Genomic DNA, 14,689 nt, shown 5'->3' with positions numbered 1-14,689 from the left:
ATGAAAAGAGCAGGATAGCGTGAAATTTATTCTTTAGTAAAACCAATGCAGAATTACCATCATAGTGGAGCATCATGGTGCTAAATCACAAAAAAAGATAAGATGGAATTGAACATCTACAGCTAATATTTCTACTGAACCATTCTTTTCATGGTGTACTAACTGTTCATGATTATTCATGATCATGTTTATGGGGGTCCCATCTGTATGTGCGAGGGTGTGTCGAGTAAGTGAAAGTATAGAGGGTAAAGTGCAAGCTTAAAACTACTTATTGGTGGAAAATAAGAAGTTTAGTCATCTCCCCAACAGGAGATTAAAATGGTTTCTGGCCAGTGGGTTTAAACATTTACCCCCCCCCCCCGTTACTTCCCTTACTGTGGGTATCGCTAGCAGAGGGGCAATTGGTCTTGAAAATCTTTCTTCATCTTGCTTGAGGGTGTCTGTTGGACACCCTGCTGGGCAGGGTGTATGTTGACCATTCTTTACGGGTCAATTAACCCTTGTCCCTCTTTTAGCTCACCATTGGGGGTATCAGTTAAGTTTGTTTTCCACCAGTAGGTACTTTTAAGCTAACGCATTCCACTCTGCACTTAATTCTCTCCCCTCTCCCTCCCCCACTCACTTGTGGGACAAAACCCCTACCTAAGTTGTCTTGAGCTCCTTTCCTCGAGGGTAGTAGCCAACCCCAGCATTTTCCTTTCGTGTACCTGCAGCGGCCCAGTGATGAAGCATGCCTCCATAGGGTGGATGATGGCCTTTCATCCTTTAACTTGGGATCTTTGTTTGCAGCCTTTTGTCTTTCCGCGCACAGTTTATCCGCTCATTTCTTTTTCAACAGCACATACTTTTGTGATTTAGCCATTCTCTAGAGGCCTTATTCTTCGCCTGTTTTACTCTGGTTTCCCCATTTTTGTAAAAGATTTACAAGTGACAGAGAAACTCACTTATATCTCTCTCAATATGTCCTGTGTTAATGCAACCTCAGAGGCCTCCTCTGCTTGGGTCTAGGTTGTAGGGAGGGTTACAGTTCCACTCCTGGTGTTTCACTCATCTTCTCTCTTGTATGGGTATACCGGTTCTGATATGCAGTGAGTCCAATGACAAAAGTGCTGACTGAGGAGAACAGTACCTCTTTTCTTTTGGCCAGGTCTGGCCAGTGTACTAGAACATTTGAATACATTAGGCCTCCTCTAATTATAGCAATTTATGTTCCTACTGTGATGAACTCAAGGTAGGTGTCGCACACTGCCTGTCTCAACAAACAATGTTTTACAATAGCTTGGGTAAATGTGGAATAGGTGTTGACATGGTTCCATCTCATCCTGGTGAGACAGTTGTGAACAGGAAAGAAGGTAAGTAAAATGGATGGAACTAGCTACCTTTCACAGCCACCCAGACATATTGGGGTTTTGGGGTGGGAAATATGAGTCTTGTACATATGTGATAGTAAGATCAAAAGGACCACACCAGTCTTCACAAAGTTGACTATCATCTTGTGCAGTGTTCCAGTCCACTGACTGTGATGTGCTCACCTATGAGAACATGCACCCTGCATATGCAGCAGTATCAGAATTTTACACAGGGAAGCTAATAGGATGTTCATCCATAGAGATACAGATTGTAAAAAAATTGCTTATTTTTTTTTCTAGAATACATATTGCCACTACTGTCTCATGGCCTGGGCTATTGCCAGTCTTACAATAGGGCTGCGTCTGATGCCATTGGAACACTCAGAGCTCTGGTCTCATGACCCAATATGGGAGACTTGTCAGCAGGCTCAGTTGTTGGGCCCAGGGCTGGTCAGATAAATTAAATCAGAAAAGCATTTCCATCCCACCACTTTACCTCCATTCTGCACTTGACCTGTTTTTGCTCTTTATTCACAAATGTTATTGGGGTAAAGCTAGGCATTTTACGTGGCAGGCATTATCTTAGCACTCTTATTCTCTTTTTTGCATTGTGAAATGTACACTGTGTAAGGAAATGCCTCCTTGGCATGGTTACCCCCTGACTTTTTGCCTTTGCTGATGCTATGTTTTGAATTGAAAGTGTGCTGAGGCCTGCTAACCAGGCCCCAGCACCAGTGTTCTTTCCCTAACCTGTACTTTTGTATCCACAATTGGCACACCCTGGCATCCAGGTAAGTCCCTTGTAACTGGTACCCCTGGTACCAAGAGCCCTGATGCCAAGGAAGGTCTCTAAGGGCTGCAGCATGTCTTATGCCACCCTGGAGACCCCTCACTCAGCACAGACACACTGCTTGCCAGCTTGTGTGTGCTAGTGAGAACAAAACGAGTAAGTCGACATGGCACTCCCCTCAGGGTGCCATGCCAGCCTCACTGCCTATGCAGGTATAGATAAGTCACCCCTCTAGCAGGCCTTACAGCCCTAAGGCAGGGTGCACTATACCATAGGTGAGGGCACCAGTGCATGAGCACTGTGCCCCTACAGTGTCTAAACAAAACCTTAGACATTGTAAGTGCAGGGTAGCCATAAGAGTATATGGTCTGGGAGTCTGTTTTACACAAACTCCACAGCACCATAATGGTTACACTGAAAACTGTGAAGTTTGGTATCAAACTTCTCAGCACAATAAATGCACACTGATGCCAGTGTACATTTTATTGTAAAATACACCCCAGAGGGCACCTTAGAGGTGCCCCCTGAAACCTTAACCGACTATCTGTGTAGGCTGACTGGTTCCAGCACCCTGCCACAACTGAGACATGTTGCTGGCCCCATGGGGAGAGTGCTTTTGTCACTCTGAGGCCCGTAACAAAGCCTGCACTGGGTGGAGATGCTAACACCTCCCCCAGGCAGGAGCTGTCACACCTGGCGGTGAGCCTCAAAGGCTCACCCCTTTGTGCCAGCACTGCAGGACAATCCAGCTAGTGGAGTTGCCCGCCCCCTCCAGCCACGGCCCCCACTTTTGGCGGCAAGGCCGGAGAAAATAACGAGAATAACAAGGAGGAGTCACTGACCAGTCAGGACAGCCCCTAAGGTGTCCTGAGCTGAAGTGACACTAACTTTTAGAAATCCTCCATCTTGCAGATGGAGGATTCCCCAATAGGATTAGGGATGTGACCCCCTCCCCTTGGGAGGAGGCACAAAGAGGGTGTACCCACCCTCAGGGCTAGTAGCAATTGGCTACTAACCCCCCAGACCTAAACACGCCCTTAAATTTAGTATTTAAGGGCTTCCCTGAACCTAAGAATTTAGATTCCTGAAACTACAAGAAGAAGACTGCTGAGCTGAAAAACCCCTGTAGAGGAAGAACAGAAGACACCAACTGCTTTGGCCCCAGACTTACCGGCCTGTCTCCTGCCTTCCAAAGAAACCTGCTCCAGCGACGCTTTCCAAGGGACCAGCGACCTCTGAATCCTCTGAGGACTGCCCTGCTTCAAGAAAGACAAACTCCTGAGGACAGCGGCCCTGCTCCAAAAGAACTGCAACTTTGTTTCAAGGAGCAGATTTAAAGACCCCTGCAACTCCCCGCAAGAAGCGTGAGACTTGCAACACTGCACCCGGCGACCCCGACTCGACTGGTGGAGAACCAACACCTCAGGGAGGACCCTCCGGCGACTCCGAGACCGTGAGTAACCAAAGTTGTCCCCTCTGAGCCCCCACAGCGATGCCTGCAGAGGGAATCCCGAGGCTCCCCCTGACCGCGACTGACTGAACCTGAAGTCCCGACGGCTGGAAAAGACCCTGCACCCGCAGCCCCCAGCACCTGAAGGAACGTAACTTCTGTGCAGGAGTGACCCCCAGGAGGCCCTCTCCCTTGTCCAGGTGGTGGCTACCCCGAGGAGCCCCCCCCTTGCCTGCCTGCAACGCTGAAGAGATCCCTTGATCTCTCATTGAAAACCATTGGAAACCCGACGCGTGTTTGCACACTGCACCCGGCCGCCCCGCGCTGCTGAGGGTGTACTTTTTGTGCTGACTTGTGTCCCCCCCCCCCCCCCCCCCCCCCCCACCCCCACCCCCGGTGCCCTACAAAACCCCCCTGGTCTGCCCTCTGAAGACGCGGGTACTTACCTGCTGGCAGACCGGAACCGGGGCACCCCCTTCTCTCCATTGAAGCCTATGTGTTTTGGGCACCTCTTTGACCTCTGCACCTGACCGGCCCTGAGCTGCTGGTGTGGTAACTTTGGGGTTGCTCTGAACCCCCAACGGTGGGTTACCTTGGACCCAAACCTGAGACTTGTAAGTGATTTACTTACCTGACAAAACTAACAAAAACTTACCTCCCCCAGGAACTGTGAAAATGGCACTAAGTGTCCACTTTTAAAACAGCTTATTGTGTTTTATGTAAAAAGTATACATGCTACTGTAATTATTCAAAGTTCCTAAAGTACTTACCTGCAATACCTTTCAAATTAGATATTACCTGTAGAATTTGAACCTGTGGTTCTTAAAATAAACTAAGAAAAGATATTTTTCTATAACAAAACCTATTGGCTGGATTTGTCTGAGTGTGTGTTCCTCATTTATTGCCTGTGTGTATGTACAACAAATGCTTAACACTACTCCTTTGTTAAGCCTACTGATCGACCACACTACCACAAAATAGAGCATTAGTATTCTCGTTTTGCCACTATCTTACCTCTAAGGGGAACCCTTGGACTCTGTGCTTACTATTCCTTACTTTGAAATAGTGCATACAGAGCCAACTTCCTACACACTGTAAGACAAAAGGTGATGCACTTCTTTTGTTGAAGGAGAAGCTTGAAGCATGGTATTCAAAATGCAGAATGTCTGCTTCAGAGCAAAACCACTTCTAGTCAACCAAACTTGTTTTTCTCATTTTGCAATTTTGAGCCTATATATATCATGATTATAGCACAGGTTTATAACTCCCTTAGCAACTAGAGTAAACTCGTGGAGGAAAAACTACTAAGCTTTGTAGTAACCATGATGCTATTTTGTATCTCCTCTAGGTAAGTGGCCATGAAAGTAAAGTAAACTGTATACGGTGGCACCGGAACAATGGTTGCTTATACAGTTGTTCAGACGACAAACACATCATCGAATGGAATTCACATACATGCAAAGTCAAATGGTGAGTATGTTATGTGTATTTGTAAAGGGCACTATTAATTGCAATGGTATCTTGTGCTAAACAGGTGTGTGTGTGCCTAATATTGACTATGAAAGGTTAGTTAATTCAAAAGCTAGGTCTTCAGCTTCTTGTGGAATAAAAAAAAAGACGAGGCTCTGATGTGGAGTGGGAGATCATTCCACTCATTAGGAGTGATCTAAGAGAACGCCCACTCTAACCTGATTCTGTTGTGTGGAATATGTGCGAGTAAAAGTTCTTCAGAGCAGTGGTGTCTGTATGGTTGGTGGAAGATTATGTACCTGTTCAGTTAGGTGGGGCATAAGGTGTGTAGAATTTTGAATGTGTGTGAGGAGGTTGAAATTAGTGCATTTGTTCATCGGGAGCCAATGAAGCTCCCTGAGGTGTGGTATGATGTGACGCTCAGCCTCCATTCCCACTGCCAACACATGTGAAAGCGTGGTGCTGGGAATCACCACACAACTATTTGACACCTGATACAGGCGCCAGGAGCTAATCTGTAACTTTTAAATACTGCATGTGCTTGCCACACAGACAGCAGTTTAGTGCCCACAAGCAGCAGTGGGGGTTTCTGAAACTAGTGTGGCACCTGCAATGTGTTGCCTCCGCGCTGCTGTTTTGTTGCTCGTTTGATTGTGGTACCACAATAATAAGCCATTGGAACTACCTGCCTCCTGTCATTTCAACCCACCCTGTTTTCACACTTCCCTTCCCCGTTTTTGTTTTTCCTGCAGTAACTACTGCTCCATTAATGGTGTGCTTAGTCTGGCAATAGCGTCCTGCAAAAACCCTGCTGCAATCTTCTGTGGCTCTTCACCATGCCTGTTTCTCCCCTGACCAGATCTGTTGCTGTTTCCTTGTCTGCTGTTTCCTTGTCTGCTGTTTCCTTGTCTGCTGTGTCTGTGGGCTACCTACTGATCTGCTATGCCTGCCTTACGACTTTGTGACTGGACCATCCCTCTAGTCCCATTTGTTTACTTATCGGTTACTTCTCTACCATCAATAGTCTCCTCATATCTCCATGGTCCCCTGCAGCGTATTTTGACTTTGTTCACCCTTGGCTTGTGGGCTCTTTCATTTGAGATCGTTCATGGTTGGTAACTTTCAGCTACAACCAGCTCTGACAAGGTCAGGTTTGTGTGCTTAATACTGAACTTTAAACGGTCCCCCTGCTTACCTTGAAACCTGGCAAGCACCCTTCTTCCTGACATTTTTTGGGCTAACAATGGCGGATTCAAAGGTCCATTAGGAGAAGCAAGGAAAGAAATGGGAGGGCAACCTCAAGAGAACAAAACAAGAATCCCCTACCACAGAATATCCTGCAAATTAGAGACACCCCACCAAAACCAGCACCGATCTCTTACAAGTTGAGGTGTCTCTCATTCACAAGAATTGTAAAGACCTTAATCTCAAAGTTTCTAATGCGGAGAGGAGATTTGGTATGGGTGCAGATCGTATATCTGCCCAACAAAAGCCTGCCCAAAAATGACACAACTTACATCAAATGTGAAATTACCAAACTGAAGGAGCGCTACAGGCTCTGCAGTCTTCACATTTTCCGTCTTGGATGATGTTGAACCTGCTGCCCTCACTGTGGTGGAATTTCTGGAAAAATGGCTCCCTCCCTGGATTTTTTTTTTTTTTTGGTAGAGACTGAGGTTGAGTGCGCTCATCTGGTTATCACCCAAAGATCAAAGTCTGCGACATCCCCTAGAGTTCTGAATATTCAGACCTCTTCCACATCAGCACACATCTTATTTTAGCACACGAGAAAAGTCAAATCAATCCAATTGAGGGATGCCAAGAGCTCATCACTCAAGATTTTGTGAGAGATACGGTCATGAGAAGGAAAGGCTTTTTGGCTCTCAGGAAGACCTTGGCAGACAAAGCGATTCAACATTTCTTTGCATGCCCGTCTAAGTTCAGAAATGTCGTAATGGGTCTTTCACACAGCTTCTTCGAACCACTGGAGTTGGTAAGTTTTCTTGATTACCCCTTTGACCCCCAGAAGGAGGAGACCAGTGACAAGCCTTTCTGACCTTGTTAGACGAGGCGCTTATTTTGTGACATTTAATGACTGAGCTCGGACAACACTTTGTCTAACTTGTCTGTCTATCCATCTTCAAATTGTCCAGAGACTCGGCTCTACTGCTCTTCCTCTCCTTTGGTTTTGTGACCCCTGTGAATTAAGCCATATACAGTTAGTTGAATCTAGTAACCTGTATTACTTTGCCTACCATTTAACATGTTAACTTTTTTGTTCATGCAGAGGTTGTGGACAGGGTCATGTTTATCCCTTAGTAGCCTTCATTGTCCGTCTGTGTCTTTTCCTTTAGACCCAGTTTCTACACTTAACTACCTCTCCAACTCCCTGGCTTTTGGCCTTCTTGTATTTATGGCTGTCACATGTTGCCCTATAATGTTCTTAGGCACTCTTGATGATTCATTGGTGATGTTATGTATATTCCTTGAATCCTATGTGTAAGGAAATGCCTCCTTGGCATGGTTACCCCCTGACTTTTTGCCTTTGCTGATGCTATGTTTTGAATTGAAAGTGTGCTGAGGCCTGCTAACCAGGCCCCAGCACCAGTGTTCTTTCCCTAACCTGTACTTTTGTATCCACGATTGGCACACCCTGGCACCCAGGTAAGTCCCTTGTAACTGGTACCAAGGGCCCTGATGCCAGGAAAGGTCTCTAAGGGCTGCAGCATGTCTTATGCCACCCTGGAGACCCCTCACTCAGCACAGACACACTGCTTGCCAGCTTGTGTGTGCTAGTGAGAACAAAATGAGTAAGTCGACATGGCACTCCCCTCAGGGTGCCATGCCAGCCTCTCACTGCCTATGCAAGTATAGATAAGTCACCTCTCTAGCAGGCCTTACAGCCCTAAGGCAGGGTGCACTATACCATAGGTGTGGGCACCAGTGCATGAGCACTGTGCCCCTACAGTGTCTAAGCAAAACCTTAGACATTGTAAGTGCAGGGTAGCCATAAGAGTATATGGTCTGGGAGTCTGTTTTACACGAACTCCACAGCACCATAATGGCTACACTGAAAACTGGGAAGTTTGGTATCAAACTTCTCAGCACAATAAATGCACACTGATGCCAGTGTACATTTTATTGTAAAATGCACCAGAGGGCACCTTAGAGGTGCCCCCTGAAACCTTAACCGACTATCTGTGTAGGCTGACTGGTTCCAGCAGCCTGTCACAACCGAGACATGTTGCTGGCCCCATGGGGAGAGTGCCTTTGTCACTCTGAGGCCAGTAACAAAGCCTGCACTGGGTGGAGATGCTAACACCTCCCCCAGGCAGGAGCTGTCACACCTGGCGGTGAGCCTCAAAGGCTCACCCCTTTGTGCCAGCACGGCAGGACACTCCAGCTAGTGGAGTTGCCCGCCCCCTCCAGCCACGGCCCCCACTTTTGGCGGCAAGGCCGGAGAAAATAATGAGAAAAACAAGGAGGAGTCACTGACCAGTCAGGACAGCCCCTAAGGTGTCCTGAGCTGAAGTGACTCTAACTTTTAGAAATCCTCCATCTTGCAGATGGAGGATTCCCCCAATAGGATTAGGGATGTGACCCCCTCCCCTTGGGAGGAGGCACAAAGAGGGTGTACTCACCCTCAGGGCTAGTAGCCATTGGCTACTAACCCCCAGACCTAAACACGCCCTTTAATTTAGTATTTAAGGGCTTCCCTGAACCTAAGAATTTAGATTCCTGAAACTACAAGAAGACTGCTGAGCTGAAAAACCTCTGCAGAGGAAGAACAGAAGACACCAACTGCTTTGGCCCCAGACTTACCGGCCTGTCTCCTGCCTTCCAAAGAAACCTGCTCCAGCGATGCTTTCCAAGGGACCAGCGACCTCCTGAATCCTCTGAGGACTGCCCTGCTTCAAGAAAGACAAGAAACTCCTGAGGACAGCGGCACTGCTCCAAAAGAACTGCAACTTTGTTACAGAGGAGCACATTTAAAGACCCCTGCAAATCCCCGCAAGAAGCGTGAGACTTGCAACACTGCACCCGGCGACCCCGACTCGACTGGTGGAGAACCAACACCTCAGGGAGGACCCTCCGGCGACTCCGAGACCGTGAGTAACCAAAGTTGTCCCCCCTGAGCCCCCACAGCGACGCCTGCAGAGGGAATCCCGAGGCTCCCCCTGACCGCTACTGCCTGAACTCTATTTCCCGACGGCTGGAAAAGACCCTGCACCCGCAGCCCCCAGCACCTGAAGGAACGGAACTCCTGTGCAGGAGTGACACCCAGGAGGCCCTCTCCCTTGCCCAGGTGGTGGCTACCCCGAGGAGCCCCCCCCCTTGCCTGCCTGCACCGCTGAAGAGACCCCTTGGTCTCCCATTGAAATCAACAGAGAACCCAACGCTTGTTTGCACACTGCACCCGGCCGCCCCCACTCTGCTGAGGGTGTACTTTCTGTGTGGACTTGTGTCCCCCCCGGTGCCCTACAAAACCCCCCTGGTCTGCCCTCCGAAGACGCGGGTACTTACCTGCTGGCAGACTGGAACCGGGGCACCCCCTTCTCTCCATTGAAGCCTATGTGTTTTGGGCACCTCTTTGACCTCTGCACCTGATCGGCCCTGAGCTGCTGGTGTGGTGACTTTGGGGTTGCTCTGAACCCCCAACGGTGGGCTACCTTGGACCCAAAACTGAACCCTGTAGGTAATTTACTTACCTGCTAAAAATAACAATACTTTACCTCCCCCAGGAACTGTGAAAATTGCACTAAGTGTCTGTAGGAAGTTGGCTCTGTATGTGCTATTTCAAAGTAAGGAATAGCATGCACAGAGTCCAAGGGTTCCCCTTAGAGGTAAAATAGTGGTAAAAAGAGATAATACTAATGCTCTATTTTGTGGTAGTGTGGTCGAGCAGTAGGCTTATCCAAGGAGTAGTGTTAAACATTTGTTGTACATACACATAGACAATAAATGAGGTACACACACTCAGAGACAAATCCAGCCAATAGGTTTTGTTATAGAAAAATATCTTTTCTTAGTTTATTTTAAGAACCACAGGTTCAAATTTAACATGTAATATCTTGTTTGAAAGGTATTGCAGGTAAGTACATTAGGAACTTTGAATCATTTCAATTGCATGTATACTTTTCAAGTTATTCACAAATAGCTATTTTAAAAGTGGACACTTAGTGCAATTTTCACAGTTCCTGGGGGAGGTAAGTTTTTGTTAGTTTTACCAGGTAAGTAAGACACTTACAGGGTTCAGTTCTTGGTCCAAGGTAGCCCACCGTTGGGGGTTCAGAGCAACCCCAAAGTTACCACACCAGCAGCTCAGGGCCGGTCAGGTGCAAAGTTCAAAGTGGTGCCCAAAACGCATAGGCTTCAATGGAGAGAAGGGGGTGCCCCGGTTCCAGTCTGCCAGCAGGTAAGTACCCGCGTCTTCGGAGGGCAGACCAGGGGGGTTTTGTAGGGCACCGGGGGGGACACAAGCCCACACAGAAATTTCACCCTCAGCGGCGCGGGGGCGGCCGGGTGCAGTGTTAGAACAAGCGTCGGGTTCGCAATGGAAGTCAATGAGAGATCAAGGGATCTCTTCACAGCTGCAGGCAGGCAAGGGGGGGCTTCCTCGGGGAAACCTCCACTTGGGCAAGGGAGAGGGACTCCTGGGGGTCACTTCTGCAGTGAAAGTCCAGTCCTTCAGGTCCTGAGGGCTGCGGGTGCAGGGTCTTTTCCAGGCATCGGGACTTAGGTTTCAGAGAGTCGCGGTCAGGGGAAGCCTCGGGATTCCCTCTGCAGGCGGCGCTGTGGGGGCTCAGGGGGGACAGGTTTTGGTACTCACAGTCGTAGAGTAGTCCGGGGGTCCTCCCTGAGGTGTTGGTTCTCCACCAGCCGAGTCGGGGTCGCCGGGTGCAGTGTTGCAAGTCTCACGCTTCTTGCGGGGAGATTGCAGGGTTCTTTAAAGCTGCTTCTTTGGATAAAGTTGCAGTCTTTTTGGAGCAGGTCCGCTGTCCTCAGGAGTTTCTTGTCGTCGTCGAAGCAGGGCAGTCCTCAGAGGATTCAGAGGTCGCTGGTCCCTTTGGAAGGCGTCGCTGGAGCAGAGTTCTTTGGAAGGCAGGAGACAGGCCGGTGAGTTTCTGGAGCCAAGGCAGTTGTTGTCTTCTGGTCTTCCTCTGCAGGGGTTTTCAGCTAGGCGGTCCTTCTTCTTGTTGTTGCAGGAATCTAATCTTCTAGGGTTCAGGGTAGCCCTTAAATACTAAATTTAAGGGCGTGTTTTAGGTCTGGGGGGTTAGTAGCCAATGGCTACTAGCCCTGAGGGTGGGTACACCCTCTTTGTGCCTCCTCCCAAGGGGAGGGGGTCACAATCCTAACCCTATTGGGGGAATCCTCCATCTGCAAGATGGAGGATTTCTAAAAGTTAGTCACCTCAGCTCAGGACACCTTAGGGGCTGTCCTGACTGGCCAGTGACTCGTCCTTGTTATTCTCATTATTTTCTCCGGCCTTGCCGCCAAAAGTAGGGGCCGGGGCCGGAGGGGGCGGGCAACTCCACTAGCTGGAGTGTCCTGCGGTGCTGTGACAAAGGGGTGAGCCTTTGAGGCTCACCGCCAGGTGTTACAGCTCCTGCCTGGGGGAGGTGTTAGCATCTCCACCCAGTGCAGGCTTTGTTACTGGCCTCAGAGTGACAAAGGCACTCTCCCCATGGGGCCAGTAACATGTCTCTAGTGTGGCAGGTTGCTGGAACCAGTCAGCCTACACAGATAGTCGGTTAAGTTTCAGGGGGCACCTCTAAGGTGCCCTCTGTGGTGTATTTTACAATAAAATGTACACTGGCATCAGTGTGCATTTATTGTGCTGAGAAGTTTGATACCAAACTTCCCAGTTTTCAGTGTAGTTTTATGGTGCTGTGGAGTTCGTGTTTGACAAACTCCCAGACCATATACTCTTATGGCTACCCTGCACTTACAATGTCTAAGGTTTTGTTTAGACACTGTAGGGGTACCATGCTCATGCACTGGTACCCTCACCTATGGTATAGTGCACCCTGCCTTAGGGCTGTAAGGCCTGCTAGAGGGGTGACTGACCTATACTTGCATAGGCAGTGAGAGGCTGGCATGGCACCCTGAGGGGAATGCCATGTCGACTTACTCGTTTTGTCCTCACTAGCACACACAAGCTGGCAAGCAGTGTGTCTGTGCTGAGTGAGAGGTCTCCAGGGTGGCATAAGACATGCTGCAGCCCTTAGAGACCTTCCTTGGCATCAGGGCCCTTGGTACTAGAAGTACCAGTTACAAGGGACTTATCTGGATGCCAGGGTCTGCCAATTGTGGATACAAAAGTACAGGTTAGGGAAAGAACACTGGTGCTGGGGCCTGGTTAGCAGGCCTCAGCACACTTTCAATTGTAAACATAGCATCAGCAAAGGCAAAAAGTCAGGGGGCAACCATGCCAAGGGGGCATTTCCTTACAGTGTCCACTTTTAAAACAGCTATTTGTGTTTTATGTAAAAAGTATAAATGCTAATGTAATGATTCAAAGTTCCTAAAGTACTTACCTGCAATACCTTTCAAATGAGATATTACATGTAGAATTTGAACCTGTGGCTCTTTAAATAAACTAAGAAAAGATTTTTCTATAACAAAACCTATTGGCTGGATTTGTCTGAGTGTGTGTTCCTCATTTATTGCCTGTGTGTATGTACAACAAATGCTTAACACTACTCCTTGGATAAGCCTACTGCTCGACCACACTACCACAAAATAGAGCATTAGTATTATCTATTTTTACCACTATTTTACCTCTAAGGGGAACCCTTGGACTCTGTGCATGCTATTCCTTACTTTGAAATAGCACATACAGAGCCAACTTCCTACAATGAACATCTCACAACACATCTCAAACTGCACACCTCTATACAGTGTTCACTTCATCTGCTCTGCCCCTGACAGCTGCCTGTCCTTACCTTTATTTGTTCCCCAGTGAAATGAATCAAAAAAAAAAACACTTTGGCTGCAAATGTTGTCTTTTTCTGACATTTTTCTATTCCAAAGTGCAGCCTCGGGACATAGAGAAAAAGTTGAAAATGCAAAAAAAAAAAAAAAGCTACTAAAAAAAAGTAAGGCATGGTGGTTGCAAAGTTTTATTCATGACCACACACATTAGCACCACTTTAGTTTGCCAGTGAAGTGCTACTTTCGTTTTCTTGTCTTTCTTTGAACAGCTTTGCTTTCCCAGCATTGGGAAGTGCTCCATTTCTGGAAGTACTGCAATTCTTGCGTACAGTGGAAAACATTTAAGTTGTTAAAGCTTGCTCTTCAGCTCGTCTTTGGCCCACTTGCAATAAAACCAACCAATTGCATGGATTTATCTGCCTCACCACGGTGTATGGGGCCCCCCTTCTAAATATAATGTACCCTCTCACCACACTTCTCACACTGCCTACCTCCCCACAGTGTTCAGTTCTGCTTTGCTGCCGGCAGCTGCCCCAGACTCTTTCTTCCTTTTTTAACTTAACTATATCTTGGTCTCGCTCCTCACTTGCTGAAACCCATGACTTCAACAAAAGCCTCTTACCCTCTTTCTTCTCCTTTTCTTTATTTGTTCCCCTATGAAATTTATCCAAAAAAGAAAGAAAAGCTTTGGCTGCAAATGTCATCTTTTTCTGAAAATGTTCTATTCCAACGTACAGCCCCAGGATAAGGGGGGGGTTGAGAGAAAGGTTCAAAATACATTAAAAAAGGCTAAACAAAGCAAGACAGAGTGGTCGCAAAGTGGGCAGATTTGTTTTATTTACAACCACACACATTAGCGCCACTTTACAGAGTTTGCCTCTTTCTTTGAACAACATTGGAGCTTATTTACAAGCCCCTTGTGCCATATTTTCCCATATTAAGTGACGCTCGGGTGGCGTAAAGGGCTTGTAAATAACCTCTGTTTTCCCCGGGTGGGGTAAGTGCACAGTTCCTGGAGGTACTGCAGTACCTGGTTGTGTAGAGTGGAAAACAATTAACATGATCCTTATCAGCTGTTTTCCTTATTTTAGTTTTTAAAATGTGTACTGCAGCTCTCTTTTCAGCGATGTGGTCTTTTTAAACTATACTGCTTAAGCTTTGTAAGGATAAAAGCAATGTATATTGACACGGGTCCCTTCGAGGCCCTATAGTCATGTCCTTAACTTTTCAGGCAAAAGCACTCATTGATTTCTGAATAATACGTGTAAAAGCGTTAAGGTAATCATGTTGTTCCTGCTTACACGCTTTACCTAATCTTTACTTATTCCTACTTATTCTTACTTAATATTACTTTACTTAATCTTACTTAATGCTTTACTTAATCTTGCATTCCCTATGAGTGTTTGTGTTTTCTGGGATGTTGTTACTATTTTTTTTTCTTTCCAGCAGGCATATTACTCCGGTATCCCCTCACTCACAATCTATTTCCAATTTTCTTGTTCTCCAGTGCCGTGAGGACATATATACAAATGGCAGTAGTGCTGTGCAAATATCACTCCACTGCATACAAAATGCAAAAGTAAAAAATATTGTCATTTTCAACCCCAAGAGTTCTAAGTTTCACAAATGGAGACCGACTGCATTACAAATGCTTTTTTTTTTTTTTTGCACTGCCCTTCTTTCTTTTTCTCT

At 47.2% G+C, this 14,689-nt stretch overlaps 1 protein-coding gene across 1 annotated transcript in view; it reads left to right on the top strand.

The window, feature by feature from the left end:
- WDR43 (WD repeat domain 43) overlaps positions 1-14,689 on the top strand; it is a 462,775-nt gene that overhangs the window by 47,112 nt on the left and 400,974 nt on the right. The window contains exon 3 of the mRNA XM_069236209.1: positions 4,938-5,059. Within this exon, the coding sequence (XP_069092310.1) occupies positions 4,938-5,059 (122 nt within the window). The remainder of the gene's footprint in view (positions 1-4,937; positions 5,060-14,689) is intronic.

This window comes from Pleurodeles waltl, chromosome 5, assembly GCF_031143425.1.
Source record: "Pleurodeles waltl isolate 20211129_DDA chromosome 5, aPleWal1.hap1.20221129, whole genome shotgun sequence".
Classification (NCBI taxonomy): Eukaryota; Metazoa; Chordata; class Amphibia; order Caudata; family Salamandridae; genus Pleurodeles; species Pleurodeles waltl.
The sequence above is the reverse complement of the archived record's forward strand: the minus strand, read 5'-3'. Positions and strand labels throughout refer to the sequence as shown.